Source organism: Lytechinus variegatus, chromosome 7 (assembly GCF_018143015.1).
Source record: "Lytechinus variegatus isolate NC3 chromosome 7, Lvar_3.0, whole genome shotgun sequence".
Taxonomy (NCBI): domain Eukaryota; kingdom Metazoa; phylum Echinodermata; class Echinoidea; order Temnopleuroida; family Toxopneustidae; genus Lytechinus; species Lytechinus variegatus.
This window is the reverse complement of record NC_054746.1, coordinates 39,374,961-39,396,870: the sequence shown is the minus strand read 5'-3', so window position 1 is coordinate 39,396,870 and position 21,910 is coordinate 39,374,961. Positions and strand designations below refer to the sequence as shown.

General features: G+C 35.2%; 1 protein-coding gene across 1 annotated transcript; it reads right to left on the bottom strand.

Moving 5' to 3' along the window:
* Positions 1–750: 750 nt before the first annotated feature.
* Positions 751–21,554, bottom strand: LOC121419255. Its single transcript, XM_041613637.1, has 10 exons — positions 21,359–21,554; positions 16,990–17,075; positions 16,504–16,600; positions 11,899–12,478; positions 10,325–10,411; positions 9,826–9,895; positions 9,256–9,365; positions 8,014–8,212; positions 6,702–6,765; positions 751–5,988 (listed from the first exon to the last, which is right to left on the bottom strand). Exons 1-10 carry the CDS (start codon positions 21,479–21,481, stop codon positions 3,436–3,438), a joined length of 3,969 nt encoding a protein of 1,322 aa, XP_041469571.1. The 5' UTR covers positions 21,482–21,554; the 3' UTR covers positions 751–3,435.
* Positions 21,555–21,910: the final 356 nt, after the last annotated feature.

The following is a 21,910-nucleotide window of genomic DNA, read 5'->3' as shown; positions in this document are numbered from 1 at the left end:
ATATTGCTGTACTTGTTTAGCGGTTCAATTCAGGGAATACTTGCCAAGGTATCGTTTTGTTCCAATGTTCAGGGGTGCATTTTCAGAATACCCGGTATGGAAAATATGTGTTTAGGGTGCTTTTCAAGACCCCATTGTCGTGCATGGTGGTATCCACCCATGAATGGAAGTGCCCCCCCCTCTCTTATTTTCTCTCTTGCACTATCTCTTTCCACACCAACTTAATTTATTCCATCTCTTTTCACTACACTCAGAGCTATCAAATCCTATCAATATTTCCTTTAACAACTTCTATTCATATTCACACCTTTCAACTTTCTTTACTTCTGTAAATGTGACCCTCTACCCCAAAACTCGGTGTTTAAAAACAAATTATGGATATATTTTTATCAAGTTTGAAAAAATAGAAAATTTTCTGACTTTGCTCACAAGCAACTTTTTCATGTGATGAAAAAGAAATTTGGTGAGAGCTTCAAAGAATGAGGAAACAGCGTCAGAAATTTAGACAAGTGCATACTGTGAAAATTCAGTAAAGCTGAGATAATTAGATGAGCTAATTTTCTAGATTTTTACTTTTTAGAGAATTAATACCATTTTTTGTCTAATTACAAGTCTTGCCCAACAAAATTTGTTTTGAGGTGGAATTGTCACAAATGCTGTCTACATGCAACTGTTAAGAACTCCCCCCCCCCCCCATATCGACTTATACATGTAAAGACAAATAAGGATACATTAGATAACTTGTTGGTATTCATTTAACATCCTTTTACATTGTCCAATCTTGACATTCACAGCAACAAAATATGAATACATGTATTGGTTATGAAGAATGATAAGGTGAGTCCTAATCAAATGATTAAGGATGTTCCCATGACCAGGTTTATATTTTGCCAAACATGCAATTTTGATTATCAAATCCATTACTAATCATAATACTATATCATGTATGAATGGTCCTCATATAAATTGAAGTGATATGACCAGTCTTGGTTTTGAGATGATTTTTCTTAACCAAATGATAGGGATGTAGATTATTACTTTCTAAAATAAATACACATCCTTTTGTGGGGCATTATGACAGTACACTCATCCTCACTCTGTAAAATCGGAACAGTCTAAAACACCCTTGTGTTGGCAGTCTATACTAATGTCCTCACTGGTATGATTTATTGTAATATGACTGAAGAGATGAATCACTGAGCTTCCAGTGTGTAAGAATTCAACCCTGAAATTGCATCGTGTATTTCAAAAACTAAAATAACATGACAGCAGATGGCACATGATTCTCTCACCACAAAATAATGCATTTATTTATACAAAAATTTAATGTTGTATTTCAACAGTTTTTATCCAGCATTTAAGCCAATCATAAATTATCTTGATATATTAATTCAACACATTCCCATTCCTTGCTGTTGTCAATCTGAAAACCATATTCCAAAGATGGCAAACTTCATAGATTCATAACATCATAAATCCAAAATATAATAGCTTTACCCATAAGAAACTGTACATACATTGTTACTTTGCATTATACGAGGAAAATACAGATGTTGGTGTTTCCCTAGGGAGATTAATCACAGAAATGATTTAATAAAGCATGTTGACTGAACCATACCAAATGTGCATTATTTATACTAAGGCTTTCTATTTAAAGTGCATCAAAGCCCCCCCCCAAAAAAAAAAAATCTAAGAAGACAAGTAGATTTCTGATGTTATACATATAAGTGAACCTAGGTTTATCATGCCTTATCATTTTCTTTTGTATACATATTCATTATTGCATTGTACCTACATCATGTTATTTACACTTGCTTCTTGATAGGCATGATAGCATGTGTCTTGAAAATAGAGAAGTTTCATCAAATCAAATAAAACTATATCTTTTATGAAAATAAGTCTTGCATGTACACATATTTATCTCTGAATTTAAGCATCATAATTCAAAAGCAATTATCAAAATATTACTAGGGACTAGTGTACTTATTTAAAATAGTAACAATACTCCAAAAGCACAGCATATAAAGTACAGGTACTGTAAGCCATATATATAATTAAACTGTACTTTCTTGAAGATTGAATAAGACGGGAAAAGTTTTACACAATCTATATTCTATTTCCTTAGATAAGGAACTAGTCCAATCAAACAATCATGAAAAGCTAAATACAAGTAATTCAAACTTATCAAGAATACTTTGCAATCATCATTAACCATAGACAATAACTTAATATCTACTAAATGCCAGAGGAAATACATTTCCTCAACAGAAAAACTAGCCACACTTTTATCTTATGATTATAAGAAATTAATAATCTCCTTCAACACTGAATGTTTCAATGAAAATTCACAGCTGATTTCTGATGCCAAGAGTACTACTGAAATTGGCATACATTGAATATAAGATATATGAAAATGAAAATCATTGGAGCTATAAGAAAAATTTCAAAGGTCAGTTTGAAAGGCATTTTCCAAGCATACATAAACTAGAGTCTAGTGAATAGCATTCACATTGTGGTTCAAGAGGCACATAGAAATTGCATCAAATTTATATTCCATCTGTCAAACAGTATTTGCACTATCTACATAAAGATGAACAAGATTGGATTTTCTTTAACCTAACATACATTTCCATAATATCAATAAAGCGCAATATGAACTGACTTTTATATACAGTTAATTCCATCAACCATCATAAACATACTGCACCCCCATAAATACTCCAAAGCACATGTACAGTGAGTGTAGCATGACACATGGCTGAGGCTCAAAACTGCACAATCTTCATAAAACAGTGAGCAAGAGATTCTTTCAACGTAGCATCTACACAGTGCAATTTGAACTTACATGTATGATCTTTTACACAATTAATTCCATCAACGATCACAAAACCCAAGACACCCCACAAACACTGCAAAGTACATTTAGCGAAACAATGGACGCTCAAAACTGAAAGTGATACAATATGATTGTCATTATATTTTAAAATAAAAATATGTACACCATGTGTCAAAATACATCTGTATTTATGAAGAAGTGATATCAGAATGGAAATTAAATTCATCATTAAGCGAAGTACAATTTAGGTCACAAATTAGTACTGTTAATCTATCAATGTGTCGAGTAGTTATTCAATCACCGTGGCTGTATTTAGTAATTATCAAACCTTAGTTTGATTCTATACTCTACATTAATGGCTAGCATACAGGTCCTTTCAATCAAGATAATGGTACCATATGACATTTTCAAATATTGAGAAATTAGATATGTTATAGGTTAAGATGAGCCTCAGCCCCAAACACATTCAATTTCTGGAACGAAAATAATTCTGTTAGTATAAGTATTCATGAAAGAAGGAAGCATGGAAAAACAGTGATTTACATTAAAAAAAACAGGACATATGATCATGCAAATACGTTCAGTTACCACTGATTATACTAGAGTTCCCATTCATCTTGGACATGCACAGGTACGGCACTTCTCTGCCTCCTGACACTGGGTGATGCAGTCTCTAAAGGATTCCTTGGAGATCTAGGATATCTCTTTGGGGTCCTGTTATCCCTCTCTGGTGTTAGCCTGCCCTTGGATCTTGCTGGGGAAGGAGATTTAACAAGTCTCTTGACTGGTTTGACAGGTGATCTGTGTTTGATGTTGACTGGTCTTCTACTGCTGCTTGGAGTACGCAATCTCACATGCTGTGCAAGATGAACCGGTGTCAGAGGGGTTGCTAGTCTTGGGTCTAATGGAGCTGGTTTCCTGGTCCTGTGCAGCTGTGGTGAGTTGTTATCTCTGAGCGGCTTAACCAGAGGCAGACTGGATGCTTCTTCCTCCACCTCGAAAGCCTTCTCTTTTTTGAGTTTAGCAAAAGAATCACTCTCCTGGAAAGCCATTTTCTGACGTTGAGATACAGGACGTCGTCTTCTAATGGATGCTGGAGTAGAAAGATTCTCTTTGTTGTTGGGTGTGGAAACATTCTGCAGAGATCTGACATTCCTTATGGGTATTACAGGAGGTCTGTTGACAGAGGTTGGAGTACTGATGTCAAGCATGGATTGAGAACTCTGAATAGGGCGGCTTTCAGTGGAAATTGAAGCAGAATATTCTTCTTTGGGGGTTGAGATATTCTCCATAGATGAACTGATTTTCTTCAAGGATGCTTTTGTCTCAACGGCTGTCAAGAATGATTCATTCAGGTCTCTGCTTCTTGTTGACATTGGATGCCTGGAAGTTTGAAATTCAGATATACCACTGTCCATACTGGTTGATTTGGTCAATGGTGTCAGGGGTTTGGAGACTGATGTGGTTTCCTTCTGATTGTGTGCACTTTTCTTCCTCATACTACCTTTGGTGCAAACAGAAATGTCACTATTACTTGTAGAAAATGAGTTAAAGAGTTGAATATTAGCTTTGACAATGCTCGAGTTCTTTCTCCTTTTTTTACCATAATGAACAGGCAGGGTTGTTGATTGACTCCCAAAAGATTTCTTCATGTCTGACTTGAGGGCAGCATTTATCAAGTTCTGCAGGTCACTATCACTTGTATTATTGACGCTTAGTGGCACCTTAAATGTGTCATCTTTGCTGACTTCGCCTTCTCCAAAGCTCATAACCTTCCCCATATCATTTACATTTTCATTACCATTGCAAGTTTTTAGGTTTTCTTCACTTCTTTTTACTTCAATATTCTCTACAACACCTCTATTCATATTTGCCTGTTGATGAGCCATGTCAGTATGATCTTGTATTTCTTTGCTTGGTATTTGAATGTCTTTACTTTGCTTGAGGTCTAGTTCTTTGTGCATTTCTTCCTCCTCATTTCCTTCATCTAAACCAGCATCAAGGCTGTCTTGCTTCTTTGGAACCTTAAGTGGCTGCATTTCAGATTTTTCTTCTGTGGTAGCTCCATAGAGATCTTCTATTGAACAACCCTTTCCACTATCAATCGATTCAGATTTAGACATGGTAGTCTTGCCAGCATCTGGTCTATGCATAACAATCGAGTGCCCTTCAACGATCAAGGATACCTTTACGGTCCGTTTATCCTTCGTGTCTTGATGAACCGGATGTGCCATTGGGACATCATCAAAATGTGTTTCTTTTATGGGGCTGTTCTTGTGATCCGTTGTATCTAGTGGGTTTCCTGTTTCAACTGGAGATGCACTATCAGTATGGTCTTTTGGTAAATCTTCAACGGCCATCATAGCACCATCATTGCATTCACAAACACAGGGAGAACAGATGGCTGTTTCCATGTAAGTAGTAGCAGGTTGTTTCTCATTGGGTTCTGATGTGAACTGACCAACCTCTGATTCATGGCTACACACATTGATTTCAGATAGCACACTTGATAAACTCCTCTGGCTTGTAGAATGTGTCATGTCCTTATCATGGACTTCATCTTCAGGTGAAATTTTTTGGTCTGCAATTTCTTGGAAATGTTCATCTTCCATTGAGCTTTTTGCTGCATATTCCATCTGAGCTGCTTTGATCTTCTGTCTGGTGCTATCAGGAATATAGATGGAGGGGCTTGTCCTCTCTTGCCCTAACTTACTACCAATCAGCTGAGAAGCATGCTCTTGCTGTTTCTTTACATACTCCTTAGTGATGTTTGATTCACTTATCATATTTGTATCTACCACTACAACCTTAGGCGATGCAATTTCCCTTTCTTGGGTATCTACAATTACCACCTTTGGGGAATCCCCAGCTGAGAATTTTGTAGGCTTCATGGTATCCCACACATCACTCTCGCTATCTGATGTGTGGAGCCTTGCAAATGGGCGAAGGACAGGAGAACCTCCAGTCAAGAGTCTGGCAGGGGAACTGGGAGTTTTGTTATGTCTGCGAGGTCTTCCGGGAGCATCAAAGTTGGGACTTGGTCGGACGGGATGATCAAAGAGTTTCAAGGTATCTAGGCCTCCCTCTGGTGGTGAAGCATTTGCAAGTCTCCATCCTACATCTTTACTTTCCTTCCTCTTGTTTCCTTGTGTCTGAAAATTAATCACCAAACCGACAAAGGAAATAAGAAAATGTTCTTTGGTCAATCAAATCTCCTTTACCTAATGAAATTTACAATACTATATACACATTTTAACTATAGAAGGTGAAAAGGTGATGTTCTTTACCAATAGCTGCCAAATAAGCATCGTCTTCTAGCAAAATGAATATTCTTTGAAGGCGACGCGTTGGAACTTTGCTGGTAATTTAGTAAAATCCCTATTATTTGTATTCATTTTCAATTTCATTGTTGCCTAAAATGATTTCGAGGGTAACATTACATCAATAATCCTAAGTCATTTCTTTCAACTTCCTTCAATGTGATGCAAATCCATTTTTACACTCTGTATAAAGTTGTCAGTGTATGTTCAAGCATGGATTAATATTTTATTTTTGATGAATTAACAGATTGTTTGTATAGTTGTTCTGTATTGTTGATTTCACATAATGATCAAGGTAACCAAGAGAAAATCAACCCTAAAATTAAGCACTCTAAGCTTTGTTTTTGTGGGGCCTAGACATTGTCATTTTGTTATGGTTTGGTGAGTACACTTCAAAAAGGTTTGCAAGAATATTCCATTAATACATTATAACACATACCATTTGAATAGTGACGGTATTCTGTCATAATCTGTATCAAGTTAACATCAGGGTGCACTTTTCCATTTAAAAAGACATATATTGCCGAGATAAACTAAAGCCTTACCTTGCTTGGTCTTGGAGATTTCGTCGAGAATGGTTCTCCATCAAGATTCATTAACAATGATCTCCTAGGTAGATAAAAAGACAAGAAGTGAAAGAAAGACAGAGAAAAAAATTAGATGAGACATCCCAAAGCAAATTAAATAAGTTTTAAATACTTTGATCAATCTTTAGCATGACATTACAGTTTAAATTGTGTAAAAAACATGCTTTATGCCAATACAGTCAGATTGAGTACAGTTAAAGGTCAAGTCCACCCCTGGAAAAATGTTGATATGAATCAATACACAAAAATCAAACAAGAATAATGCTGAAAATTTCATCAAGATCAAATGTAAAATAAGAAAACTATGACATTTAAAAGTTTCACTAACAGTTCAGTGATAAGCTTATGAGAGTCGATTATGTCCCTTACTATTTCTTTTGTTTTTATTGCTTGAATTCAATAATTTTTCAATTTTTACAGATTTGCCGATGAGGAACAACTTCTGTTAAAACAATGGGAATTCCACATGTTTAGGGAGGAAAACAAACTTTGTTTCACATTACAATGAGGAGTAAATTAGTATTTTTCATGTTTTATATAATACAATACATAAGAAATAGTGTGTGGGCGACATTATCAGTCCCACTCATTTGCATACTGACCAGGAAATGCAAATAACCCTTTTCCAAAATCAAGCGAAACTTTAAAATGTCATAACTTTCTTATTTTTATTTTAAATCCAATTTCGATAAAAACTTTCAGTGATAAGCTTGTTGGATTTTTCTGTTTTTATTCAAATCAACTTTTTGTTGGAGTGGACTTGTCCTTTAAGTTCAAACCTTTATATAATGATATTGCTCCAAGAATTTTTCTCAGACCGGGATATGCAAAATATGTCATTCCCAGCTTTAATATTTTTGTGGTCCCCAAAACAGATTCAACCGTCTCAAGACCTACACATGGTAGTCTGGCCCTTGAATTAACAAGTTGTGTGTGTTGTGTATCGTATCAATAAAGCAAAAATTCAGGGTTCACATATGATTTAGTCTAATGGTACTAGTGTAGCAGATTTACTCTGCACTTACAGAAAGTGCTCTAACCCTTCCCTTGAGTGCCTCCACTTCTATGCTATGTATCTTCCTACTCTCCTTCACAACTTGTTTCTTTGTTTTCTCCCTCAGTCACTCCTCGCTCCCCAATCCCCATGTATTTAAAAAAAAATCATAATAATCACCAAAATCATTGATAATAAATACTTTCATAATAGCACCCCCCAAAATTAGGACATCAGTACGAATATATATCTATATGTAAAATTATTTGTCTTTACCTTTTTAGTTTTCTTGCACTAAGTTCCTTGAACCTCTTGAGTTTGCTCTTGGGTGTCCCTTGACACCTGTCATGTCCTTTATGGGTGAACTCACTCCCAGCCAGCCTGCCAGGGGTGTGTCCTGCAAACGAGTCATCAGCATACACAATGGATGGTGTATCATACCTGAACAGTGTCTCACCATCTGCTGTCACAGCATCTGTAATCAGAAGTTAAAAACAAAATAAGACAATGCATTTTAATTAGAATGCACTCTAGTAACATCATGAAAATAAACTTAAAAGTCTGGTCAAGATATTGTGTGTTAGATTGTATCTGTTGTTCTGAGGGCATGAATAAAACATGAAGAGTGCCAGCTAGCATCCAAACAATCCATTTATACCTCAAATTCACAACCAAAGTTAGTTCATGTCCATGCAGTGTTTACATCATGAGCACAGAATACTTGATTCAGGTAAAGGTAATTGAGAATAGGTTGGAAATTTCTATGCTTGTGTGCAAACCATTATTATGTAACAATGGGATTACCATTTTGTGAATTTAAGGTTGCCAAATAATAAGTGATTTCACTTAACTGTTCAGTGATTTCAATTTAGTAAATTTTCTTCAAATTTCGTGAATCTATTTTTTTTTGTGCTTTTCTTTGGAGTGGTCTACCAAAAGCTTAGATTGCCTTTTGAATTGGATCCAAGCCAATGAAGTCATTACTACATCTAATGTAGCAACTTGGGATAGCTCTCTCTGAAATAATTCTAACTGAATTCCTCTTCATTCAATCAGAGTGTCTATCTGAACATCAAAATTTAATTTCATTAAGTATTTTCTGAATGATGCAAAATTTGTATTAATGTATCGAAAGGGTAACATTAACTTTTAAGAGGATATATCCCCATTGTGATCCTACAGTTTAAGAGTTATATGTCATTAATATGATAAGTACCAATAGGAAGGGAGCATTTCATTAAGATGCTGGAACTCCTTGCATCTAAGTGGCTGACAGTAAATTAGTCAAGAAATCGCTGACAAAATTCTTCATTAAATTTTTCCATGGTAAGTAACATTCCTTTTTTTTTCTTTTCTATCTGTTTATTTATTTCCACTTTCCAGCTTAATACTGGTCTTCCAACCAATGATAAAAAAGTTTACAAACAATAATCAAATGATTGATCAGGAATGCACTTTTCTGAGCATGGTGTAATAAATGCAGTAATTTCAGAGTAACAAGGTCAAAGTTGATTTTACCCCTTTCACCAAGAGCTGGTTGATTTGGTGTTCCTTGATGAGTCCTATGAAGATGTAAACCAGGTTTGCTAAACTGAGGATCAGTTGTCATCTTGTGCAACAAAGCCTTCCTGAAAAGTACAAAGAGGGGGAAAAACCCAAATATAGTAAAATATAAATAAAATTCAGTTACAGTACACAGATGGAAACTAAGGTTTTACATATTACAGTATCACTCTCTGCCTCTTTCAAAGAAAATATGTGATTTCATTTCCTGTTTTGTTTGATGGTTTCACCTTTGCAAAAAGCTTTCCTTTAAAGTAAGGCAATAAAGCAAAATGAATGAGAAATACAATTAACAAATTGAAGTAGAATTTTAAAGAGAGAGAGAACTAAGATATCGTATTATTGGTCTTTCATACATGTATACCATTTGTGATTCAATTTAATTTTTCCTGTAGCAAGATATCTTGTACATCTACAAATTGATGGACAATAATTGTAAACAACATGATTATCAATTATGGAACATAGTACAAGCATTTAGTGTGAGACAAACATTTGAAGGCAAAGCTGAACTGTGAAAGTTACCTTTTAGTAGAAGTAAATGCACTTCCCAGGTCCTCACTGGCTTTTCGCTTCATTATCTTTGGAGACTCCGCTAAAATAAGAACAAATTTAGAATACCGTTAACTCAATAAATTGTTATGCATGCTTGGTTTAAAACCACTCGGTTTTCAGATTGGCTTCCTTATTTAGCTAAAATTCACTGGTCCACATTCAAGACGTTCAACTAGGAGGGGCTACAAAAATTCTAAAATAAAATGTTAGCTATATTGGATAAAATAAACATTTCATTGTACCAAGTGAAAGTATACCAAATGCAGAACTATCCATTCATACTCAGGCTGATTATCTCTGACAGTGTTGACTGTTTTAATGTGAAGACTTTCAAAACTTGCTGGGATATGGAGTATCATTTCAAATGCTAGATCTTTTTTTTTCAATGATTGCTGTATATATATCCTCACCTTTTCAAAACAAAATATGGCAACTTCCAAGAGGTCAAACAGCTGAAGTGTATACTCACTTGCATGTGTATCTGTTGATAAGATGTTCTCTGTTGATGATGCTGTTTTCAGAATACCTAAACTGTGTCCAAGACCACTCACAAGTACTTTGAAATAGAATGAATAATATCATGAATAAGTTACACATTAGGAGTGAACTGTAACATGTTCTGGTACACAAGATTAACTACATCTTTCTTTTTAGCATTCTTTCTTCATCTTTCTACCATATACCCTTACATGGAACCACAAAATAAGGAATATGGTAAAAAAAATTAGGAGGGTTATGTTAACAGCCTTTCAGAAGTGATCTGTTTCAATCTGAGATAGTGCAGCCAAAATTCAAAATGTTGAAAAAAGAGGGAATTAATACATGCATAATAAGATGCTCACTAGGCCTGGAAACAAATCCTAAATCCACTAACTGAATAACTTGAATATTATTACTCAACTGATTTTGATATCTTGATAGATCATAGATAATTAACCCTAACTAGGCCGGGCTTTTTTGTGGCCAGGGGGGGGAGTTGATTCAATGCCGCCACAAAAATCTGCACGCTGATAGTGTGCAATGTAATCTACAAGGCTATATGGTAAAATTTTCCAAAATAATGAGATTCTATTTTATATGAATTAATTATGCTAATTTATACATAAATCATACTTTTTGCTCTAATTCACTAAATAAAGCTCCTAAAATGCTAATTTTTGGTAAAAATATACTTTGTAGCATTGTTAACAATCGCAATCGCAAAAAAACTTCGGTTTGGAAATCAATTACTTAGGTATTTTATTGTTTTATGAATTTCTTATGTATTTCTTTGTTTTTCAACCTTTTGTTTTTCTTTGTTTTTTGACCAGATTTATTGCACAATCTTTTTGAAGCATAATTATGCTAAAATCAATTGATTTCAGCTGTTTAAAGTAAAAATAATCACATCTTTATGAATAAGATGAGAAAACTCAATTTGCATTGACTTTGTACAGAAAATCACGTTTTGGGACAATTTTTGGTCTGACATGCACCTACCAAATGTTGCGTAATTTCAAAAGCGTGTACCCGGGCGTCGTAAATTTGGTCTCAAAAGAAGCGCGAGACTTAAAAGTATAAAGTCTGTGAGTGGCGCGGTCAAAAAATTTCGCAAGGCGGAATTATCGCAGAAAATGTTGAGGGGGAGTTGATTCAACCCCCCCGGCCTGTTTAGGGTTAAAAGCCAGTAATAATGGACAAACATTACTCACTTTCATGGCAAGCATTCATTATAGTCCATGACTAATTTGGACCTATACAGCTCTTTATAAAAGCATCACATAGTGAGAAAAACATTTTTATTTCACTTATCAATTACTTTTCATTGTTTTTAATACCAAATTACACTGACTAGCATATATTACTTTTCACTGTGGAATAAAAATTTTATGGTGAAAAGAGTGATATTCTATTTTCCCCATTTGCTGTGAGCTATTTGACATCATGCTGAAGCTCTACCCATAGTTTTTATTTTTCAGAACTTTGGAGTATTTTTACATACTTTGGAGTATTTTTGTCTACAAACTACAAATCACTTTCACAAAGAGCGTATATATGATATACCTTGGAATGATGGTCCACTCTTTCTGCGTCGTCTGGACAATCTCCCACTCTCTTCTAGATTATCATCACTCTTTTCAAGCTCATCTTCTGATGTAAGACGATCCAGATTCTCTCTGGATTGGTTATGTCCTGTGATCTTCTCCATCATCCAGTCAGGCACCTCACCAATCAGCCTAGCATTCTCAATCATTAAACTAACCATACTTGTCTGTAATCCAATCATTTTCTCTGGGTTCTTCTTATCAAGAGCTGTAAATGACCCAAATAAGCTGGGTGTGAACACCTTGGCAAGGTTGGTTACATCCATGCGGTTTTTCTCTGACTTGGAAGCAACACGGTGCAGGAAGAATGCAGTGAAGCGCAGGGTCTGAACATTGAGTGATGGCAAGAGATGGCAGATGTTGAGGAGGACCCATCGCTGCTCTGCAATGTCTTCAATCAGTGAGCACTTGTAGAAGGCACTCTGGAGTTTAGATGATATAAGTGGCTCGGGGAGGTTGTGGAAGAAGTATTTGAAGAGACTGCAAACATCAGCTGGATTAGCATCATTAGGAATACAAGATCCATTTTCTAGGTTTTTCTAATGGTCAGGTAGATGAAAAAGAAAAAAAAATTACTTGCAACAGATAATAAGAAGTTAAAGAAAAGATATGAAATAAAAAAAACAACCAGAAATTCCAGAAATTCTAATACTCATGAAATAGCAAGTTACTGTTACACCATAGCCTGAATCAAGTTCAAAATTTACTAATCTACAAAGATTGTATTGCTTAGCCTTTTGACATTAAAATTTCTTGAAAAACTTTCATCTACTTTTTTTAGCACACAGTTTGGGAAATAACTATAAACCACTTTTCTCCTAAACTGATCTGATCGTTTACAGACTGTCAAACCTGCTTAATAGCCTTCCCAATGAGTTTGGTTTGAAACTTGTATTACAAGAACCTTTCCATGAAGAACACCTGCTCAGAGAGACTACATTTCTTGTCTCACTTCGGCTGTCTATAAATATATATATATGGTCATTTTCAAACAAAAGTGGACATGGGGGTGAAAATTAAAACTTGCTAGAAATCATTAGGCTTCAATGTTTTTTTAAACTAGACATCTTAAAGTATATTTTTCCATTTCATTTACATAAAATTATTAATTATGTCTTGAGATACAGTGAATTTTATGCAAGGGAAATTAGATGTTACAAAATGTTGATTTTTGCATTAAAATTCAAATATTGCCTATCACAATATAAAATTTGTATTAGAAGAGCATTTGTTGGCAAGATACAAGCTGTGCATTGTATCTAACTCCTGAAAAGCAAAAAAAAATTCTGTGAAGTGTTTTTCTGAAAAAAATTGGGTTTCGAAGTTTTCAAAACTGGTTGTCGTGTCACTCACGTTTTAAATGCAAAAAGTTTTCTAGAGCTGTGTATTCTGAAAATTAATTTATCCCAGTACTGGAGCAAATACAGTTTATCTGTACCTTATTGTATATAAAGTAACTTGGTCCAATGTGTTAAGGTAAAGCTAGAATTAACTGTTAAAGTTGTGTCGTGTCACTCACAATGTCGTGTCACTCACGAAATGTCGTGTCACTCACGGTATTATATTGTGTATAAAAAAGGACATCCAGTAATTTTTGAAGCGTTTTACCAGGGATACAGTCAAAATGTTGTTCTTGACATCATTTAGGCCTATTTTAGGCTAATAATTTCCTCCATCTTCCTAATTTTACTCCTTTTTATGGAAATATTGAATTTGACATTGAGTTCATCTATTTTCTCTCCTCTCCGTGGTTGCCTTGGTTTAAAAAATCCTGACAATTTTCCATTGGTGTGAAGACTCGGATCCTAATTAATATTTTGGTGAATGTACTGTGATTAAGAATATAACAACATAACACAAAATTATGAATGTATCAAGAGAAAAACCACTATACTTTAGCAATGTACATATTTACAATGCATAAAGGGTTGGTGATGGTTCAAGTCATACCTAGGTATTACTCGAACATTCTCTGTCTCCATTTACAGAAATGAGCAGAAAGTTCACCTTTCTTTTGAGCAATGTTATTTCTTTGTTATACTCATAGCTAGAAAAGTCAGGGATCCTTTTTTGAAATTTGCAGAAATTTTAGTGGTAAAGTAGTGTACATGAGATATAAGAGATCACCATGAACACCAAATATTTTTTCAAATTCGGAAAAGAAAATATTTTTCTTTTCCTTCTGATTGATTAAATCAACCTTTTCATTTGCCATAAAGCTTGTATTCCAGGACATGAAATAAACAAATTTGCAAGAAAACATAAACATTTCAGGTGAGAATGTACTGAGATTTGATAGAACATTTTGGATATTGCTTGAAGCAGCTACATGCCAAGTTAAAAATCATTATTTGTTCAGCCACCATTCATACTGGTAGTGATTAACTACATGCAGGGTCTGAACAGCAAACTACTGTAAGTGGGCCGATGTGTGTTCAGAGCAGATTTGCATTTACACATATTCATTACAACAAAATGATGCATGTTCATGTAGGTCCCAACCGAGACCGCATTTTGATTTGAGCAACTTTGGATGGGTTGCCATGTACCAGTACATTGTAGATCAATTTTTTTGGGGGGTACCCCGATAAGAACAGTGCTGGACCTCGAGGGGAAAAAGCTATTGAGGTATACAGGGAGCCTGGTTGGGATGCTGAATTGGATTTTAGTGTGACATCCAAGGGCTTAGAAAAGGAAAGGCTAATGACTTGTAGTTATGTAATAGTAGCAGACTGCAAGAATCAGGTACTGACTGCGTCTTTCACCTTGTGGCTTTCCCTGGATTCCCGTGGTATGGTATATGATCAAATAATTAGCAATGAAAAGGCGCTTACAAGATTCCAGCTAAAAGCATAGCTCTGAATTTTGGTACAGTGCCTACATGTACTGCCTTGGGAGGGTCCACATACAAGCAGTGTTCAGGAGAAAACCTATGCTTGTTGAGTTGAATTCCCGACTTTCTCAAGGATTTGCTGATAGTCCATCTGAAGTGTGCAGCAACGTGATTGTGGTTTGGTACGGTGGTACCAAAAAAGACATTGAAACTGTCCTATTTGGACAATGCCTGAAATATTAAAGGAGGATAATATTGTAATCCAATATTTCAAGAAAAAGGAGTCTAACATGACATCATTGGCTACCAGACCATGCCAGATGATGTGACTATTGAGAATACCTTTTTCAAGGAAAAATTATTCCATCCACTGTGGATGCTGAATTGTATAAACCTGTTAACTTTCATACATGTATACAGAGAGGGAGAAAGAGTTAAAGTTTTGAATGATATCAGGCCACAAAAAGAATGTTTGAGTTGATGTCAATGCCAAGACCTCATAACACAATCAAGTGTCCCCTCCTCTAAAGAGGAAAGTGGTAGAAGCCCTAGTGTGACAATGTGGTATGGTATAGGGAATGTGAGTTGATGGGCAAATATGACCATAAACCAAGAATAAAACATCAGGATGACATATTATGAACTTTAAAGAAAGCAGTTATTATGTAATTAAGCTTGTTTTTTGGTTAATGGTATTTTACTCTTCTACATCATGCAAAAAATACTTTCAATGTTGAGATAAATGTTGTATTTTTGCACTTGTCGTGTCACTCACGTTTTGGATGTCGTGTCACTCACGGTATATAGGAGGGTACCATTTTCCATAGAGGTTTGATTGATTTTGACTATATGTATTAGATAGGTACACTATTTATGTCCATTTACTGGTACTCACAGTACTCCATGACAACTACTTGGGCACGAATCCAACCATATGTGTTAATGGTCAGAAACCCATGTCCAAAATTTGTTGTGTCACTCACGCACCGTTTTTTAATCATATCTACTAAACAAATTGTTGAATTCAAATCAAACTCGTAGTGGCCCATGCCAGTCCTACATTGTATATAATATAGTAGTCATGATTGATTCATAACCTTTAAGTTTGAAGATATGAGCCCTTAAACCTCTCCGATTGTCGTGTCACTCACGTTTGAAAATGACCATATACCTGTAGGGTAAATGTTTTATAAGCCTGTTTGTGAGTTGTGCACGACTTTAAGAGCGTCTGGTGACCTGTTCTTGCATGAAATAAAGATTCTCAATAATTTGTATAATTAACATTAAGATAAAATTGATTATTCAATCTCTTAAAATTAAAACGTCTGTTCCTAACAAGCAGTTAAACTTGGGTTTATCTCAGTTTAGCACCAAAAGAGACACAAGTTATGCATATTCAACTGTGCATTTTCACTGTCATTCATCTTCTTTCAATCTATTAATCCACACATACTTGCCTACTTTGGAAGCCAAGGAATAAGAACAAACTGCTAAGAAATTTCCAGAAATAGGAACATTCTTAAATTTCATTTTCAATACTACATATATTTTTTCATAGGAATAGGAACACAGAGGTTATAATGGCATTTTTCTTTTCCCTAAAATAGGAAAATTCCCACTTTATAGGAACACTCGGAAAGTACACTGTATACACACATGAACCTATGGAGTGTATAATTATAACTAATTGACAATGACAGGAATAGGATTATAATTTATATAGATGCTAACCTGTAGATCTCTCTGTCTAGATTTGGAACCAGAGATGCGAAATATGCCCTCCATATCCAGATGATCATCAAGAAACTTTGTGCACTCCAATAAAAATCTGTAAATATAAATATTCCATTCATTACAGACATGAATATCAGAAGTTGATAAAAATTAGTATTCATTTTTTTGTGGTCCCTGTCATGCTGCTAAACTAATTTAACTAAATACATGTATAAAATATATGATAGGTCAGTAATCATTATAGCAGCATGCTCAAACTAAACCATGTCACTAAATTTAGATGGACAAGGAAAAAAAAATATTAACAATAACAAATGCATCCACTTGATATTTTCCCCCTCAAATTCATATGTATTCAAGCTCAATATAAGATTAGACTAAGGAATTTGTAACGCATATAAATTTGAGTGTTATACAACCCAAATCAATTCCTACAATACGAGATATGTATTTTTGTACATTTTTCTGCAATGATTTTCTCACCTTGGGATATGGCATCGAGATTCCTCATCTTGTACAAGCTGACAGGAATGTAACGCTCTGCCAAACAGGCTAGATGTATTAACATCCTGCAAAAATTAAAAAAGTATCAGACATGAGAAATTTAATCAATTATTCCATTTTAAGGAATCAGGTACACAATGTGTGCATTTGCAAGGTATTGTAAGGGTTGAATTATATGCCATCTAATGTTTACTTTAATCTAATTGTCTACTCTACACTATGCTTTCCATACACCCGTTTCTGTCATTCCTTAGTTTCTACATCACAGACATTCCCACTGCCATTCCAACTACAGCTCCACATATTTTGCTATTATCATCAAGATTCTTATTTATACTCAGAACATTGTAGGCTCCACTCATATCATCCTACATGATGGTTCCCCTTTATCCCTTGGTTCTGTCATTCTTGAACAACTGACCATCTTACAGTATGAACATGGCACATGCATAATGTCATGTCATCATTTGATGGCCAGGGTGGGAAAATCTACTTGGGAAGATCTACAATCATGTACACTTACATGTTTGTAAATGTCTGAAGAATCGGGGTAACTTTAGATGTGGAAACTTTTGTTTCTATTTTCCTGATTAAAACTGTTTGAAAGAACTCGGGGACATCTCCACAAAGTGTTCAGGCTTCCACTGCATGGTAGCCTAAAAATGCTGTCTTTCTCCAGTGTTGCCAGGTCCAAGCTAAAGAAAATCCCCAAAAGGCACTAGAAAAATCCCCATATTGGACCAAAATCCCAACTAGTTAATGTGTGCTTGTTCACACTGCTGCAGATTTTTTTTTTTGGTTAAGGTTATGATGCAACACCATTTAGGTTGGAAACACTACCATGGGTATACGACTATGAAGTTCAGTTTACTGAATTAATTGCTTAAACTGCATAGGACATGCACTGATGTACAATCTCTGTGTTAACTATCTAAAGTAGATCGTATATTATCAGCGTTCATAGTGATACATGTATATCACTAGTTTGCGTTATTAGTATATATCTCTATGCAAGGGTTATACCCGGGTGTTATATTAATGAAAAATATCAAATTTTATTTTCCAACAAAACTTTCAAAACTCCCCTAAAATAGACAAAAAAGATTTTAAAAATTTGAAATCCCCTAAGGCTTCTGAAAATAAATCCCCAAATTTCTAATCAAATCCTAGAATCATGTTGTAAGCTAGACAGGAATAACCGTCGTTTCTGGGGATTTATTCAACAAGTTCTGACATTTTACTGTAATCCCCATTGGAGCCAACGTAGACTTCATAGGAACAACCAAATACAGAGACTGAAGCTTTTGGTCTAGTTGTAAGCCTGAGTCGTATCAATTATTTTTCAAACCGGTGTTTGACAGCTTTGATTTGATTGAACAACGATGAATCAAATTTTAAAGGCGGGAAAATCAAGTCATTTTTTTTTTATTTCAGGGCAAGTCCAAGAATTTGCGCGCGTTATGTATGGGACATTTCAGAGACTTTAATGACCTGAAAAATAGTGTTAAATGACTTTGATTAGATTGAATACCCTCATGATGGTAGACATCTAGGAGAAGAATAATCATGCAAAAAATGGTGACATATGACCTTGACCTTTAAGAGAGAAAAGATGTGCAGTTACGTATGGGACGCAGAAAAAAGACAATTTTTAAAACATTTTTTTCAAGTTGAGAATTCTCTGAAAGTATTTCATTTGAGACAACTTTTATTTTAGTGTGATAGAAGTCACAACACTCTAGTATCTCTAGCTCGGTCGCAGGTCAAACCGATCGCATGCGATGTTTTGAAATCGGCCGTGAATAATACATGAGGAAAAAGAAACTGGCCCAAAATCAACAATTTTTTTTAAGGATAACCGGAGGATGGACAAGAAGTGAAATACGGGTGAAGAGTAAGAAATTAAGCTATTTTACTTTTAGATTTCTCGTTATATTTTTTTCTAGGCCTGCGGCTATAGTTTTTACAATAAATAACATTTCCATCCCACCTTTGTCACTCGGAATATCTGATCAAGTTCACCGTCCCGAAGTTCGGGTAGGTGAAGCGTAGTGTTGCGGTAGTGAAGTGGAGTGGAGCCTGCGTCACTTGTTCACTGCTACCACCCTGCCTGTGGGGAATCTACAGGTAGGACTATGGTATGCCAATGTTGTACAGAGCACACACACTTTAAAAAATCATTAACTTTTGTGACCAAAATTACTAATTTCCATACAGATGCAATTTATTTTTCATTAGTAACTTGGGAATAATTTTTGTATTCACCAGAGCGCTCAAAAACTTGAATTTTGGGCATATTTTTTTGTACCCCCTCTATTGGTGGAAAGTAATAAATATGGCAAGGGCGTTGTGGCGTGCGCCTGTAATCCAAGCTGTGGGGAAGTTACAAATTGATGCAGAGGTTCGAGCCCTGGTCACGTCTTTCGGATGGTGACGTTAAAGGTCGGTCCCAGACGTAAATAATCATATCTGATTGATACACGTCTGACAAAACTCACACACACACACGCAAGAAAATTTTCAGTTTTTGATCTCTATTTTAATTAAGAAAAAAATAATTTAAAGAATCAAATTTAAAGGGGAATGAAACCTTTGGAACAAAGAGGCTTGTGTAGAAACAGAAAAATCAAAGAATAAGAATAAAGAAAGTTTGAGAAAAATCGGGCAAATAATGAGAAAGTTATGAGCATTTGAATATTGCAATCACTAATGCTATGGAGATCCTCCCATTGGCAATGCAACAAGGATGTGTGATGTCACTGATGAACAACTTTCCCTTTGGTGGACTATAAAATACCCTCAAAATGTCTCTTTTTACTTTTTCTTATGATGATACAAACTCTTTATCCAAGATGTATTCTTAAAAAATATGTATTACATGCCCTCATGTAGAAAGAACACAGGATCAATGGATAGATGTGATAAAAGAGGCAATTAAAGTGAAATATATACTAAAGTAATGGGGAGAGTTGTTCACAGGTGACATCACACATCTTTCTCACATTGCCAATTTGCTATCTCCATAGCATTAGTGATCGCAATATTCAAATGCTCATAACTTTCTCATTATTTGTCCGATTTTTCTCAAACTTTTGTTGATCTGTTTCTTTGATTTTTCTGTTTTTACACAAGCTATCTTGTTCCTATGGTTTCATTCTCCTTTAAAGGGGAATCCAACCCAAATAAAAACTTGTTTTTATAAGAAAAAGAAAAATCAGACAAGTTGATAGGTGAAAGACAAACAACAAGAAAGTTATGAATTTTTAAAAGTTGTAAATATTGGTAATCACTATATTCATGGAGACTTCAAATTGGCCGCATATGGGATGTAATTGTGATGTAAGGCAAGGACTACTCTTTCATGTACTCCACTACATATTATGGCTAAAAAGTCATTTTTCCCATAAGTTTTATTTCAAATAATATTTTTCTTTCATGAGGACATTAAACAATATACTACCTGGGTTATATTTAGATTACTGCCCCAGGGGAGTGGGTACTAAGGAGAAAACCACAAATCCCTGATAATAAAGTACATGGCCTATGGGAAAGTTGTCCTTGCCCCTTGTCATAATTTACTTACCCAGTTGCCAATTTGGAATCTACATACTATTAGTGATCCCAATTTTTAAGCAGCTATAACTTTCTTATTCATTGCTTGTCCGATTTCTTTCAAATTTTCACCATTCTGTTTCATTTATTTTTCTCCTTCCCCACACAACATTTCATGGCCAAGGCTGGATTCCCCTTTAAATAAGAGTCAAGTTGTATAAACATGATAAATACTAGGTGTAATGGAAACTGTCGGTGTAAAAAAATCAAGCATTTGCCCCAAAGAAAAAGAGAAAATAAGCCAAACTTTGCCACCCTTATTTTGCCACACATGGAGATACAAGTTACAAGTGAGAACAAGGTTATATCACATCACAACCTTGTTCATTGAATGAGTGGCCTGCATGAACTTCGCCCGAGGTAGTGTCTGGACATCTTTTTGAAATTGAACTTGAAGTCTTTAAAGTTTAATATGATTATGAATTCAATACTTCACTTGTAATCATCTTCTATTTTGTTCTTTATAATTAATAATTCCTAACATTTTGTACTAAAAATTAATGAAACTTCGCTTCTAATTTTGTCCAAATTACTTTCTAAAATTGATCGTCGGGACACACAACCTGTCCGGCAGTTGTCCGGACAACAACTGGGTATTATAATACAGCTCCGAGGCCGAGCGTTAATAGTCCACAAACACACACACGGATTGCAATACCTGGGACCACACCTCATCCCCAGTCTCTGTCACAGCAAGACCTTGCGAGCTAGTATAATTTTATAAATTTGGACTCACTTGTGCTTGATGATTTTTGTGTAGATCCTTCTTCTTAGAAATTCTGATACCTGAACATTTCAGATCTCGTTTTACAACACATTGTAAGGCATCCACGTTGTCTAATTCCCAAGAAAACGTCATGTTTCAGATGAAGTTATCGCGAGTTCGACCTTCATTTGTGTACACTGCTAGTTTGAAAATCCCACGCATCAACTGCTAGCCCGTTGATTGGCTAGCAAGCGAAACTGGGGTACCTATTTGACTGTGGTGTAAAATCTGTTATGTATTAACGCATAGAGATGTATTAGTATCATAGAGATGTATATCTCTATCTCTATGTGTAAACGCCAGTATAAATAGGCCGTGGAAAAGTCTGTTTGGTTAATTTTAATCTATATTTAATCTATCATTTTGGTTGTCACCCTAGCAACCTTGGGCAATTCAGGGGCCGCGGAACGATTTTCGATCTAGGGGGGAGGGGGGGGGGGGGGCTTACCATGCAAAAAATCACAAATGGTTTTTTTTTTCGTTTTTGTACACGGTTTTGGAAAAATATAACGGCATAAAACT

What these genes read in the sequence shown, in the direction of transcription:
- LOC121419255 (XM_041613637.1), bottom strand. Translation starts at nt 21,481, where the DNA reads ATGACGTTTTCTTGGGAATTAGACAACGTGGATGCCTTACAATGTGTT. An exon ending in ACAAAAATCATCAAGCACAA is followed by an intron (nt 17,076 to 21,358) that starts GTGAGTCCAAAT and finishes TAATTTTTGCAG; the next exon opens with GATGTTAATACATCTAGCCT. An exon ending in ATCAACAGATACACATGCAA is followed by an intron (nt 9,896 to 10,324) that starts GTGAGTATACAC and finishes TTCTTATTTTAG; the next exon opens with CGGAGTCTCCAAAGATAATG.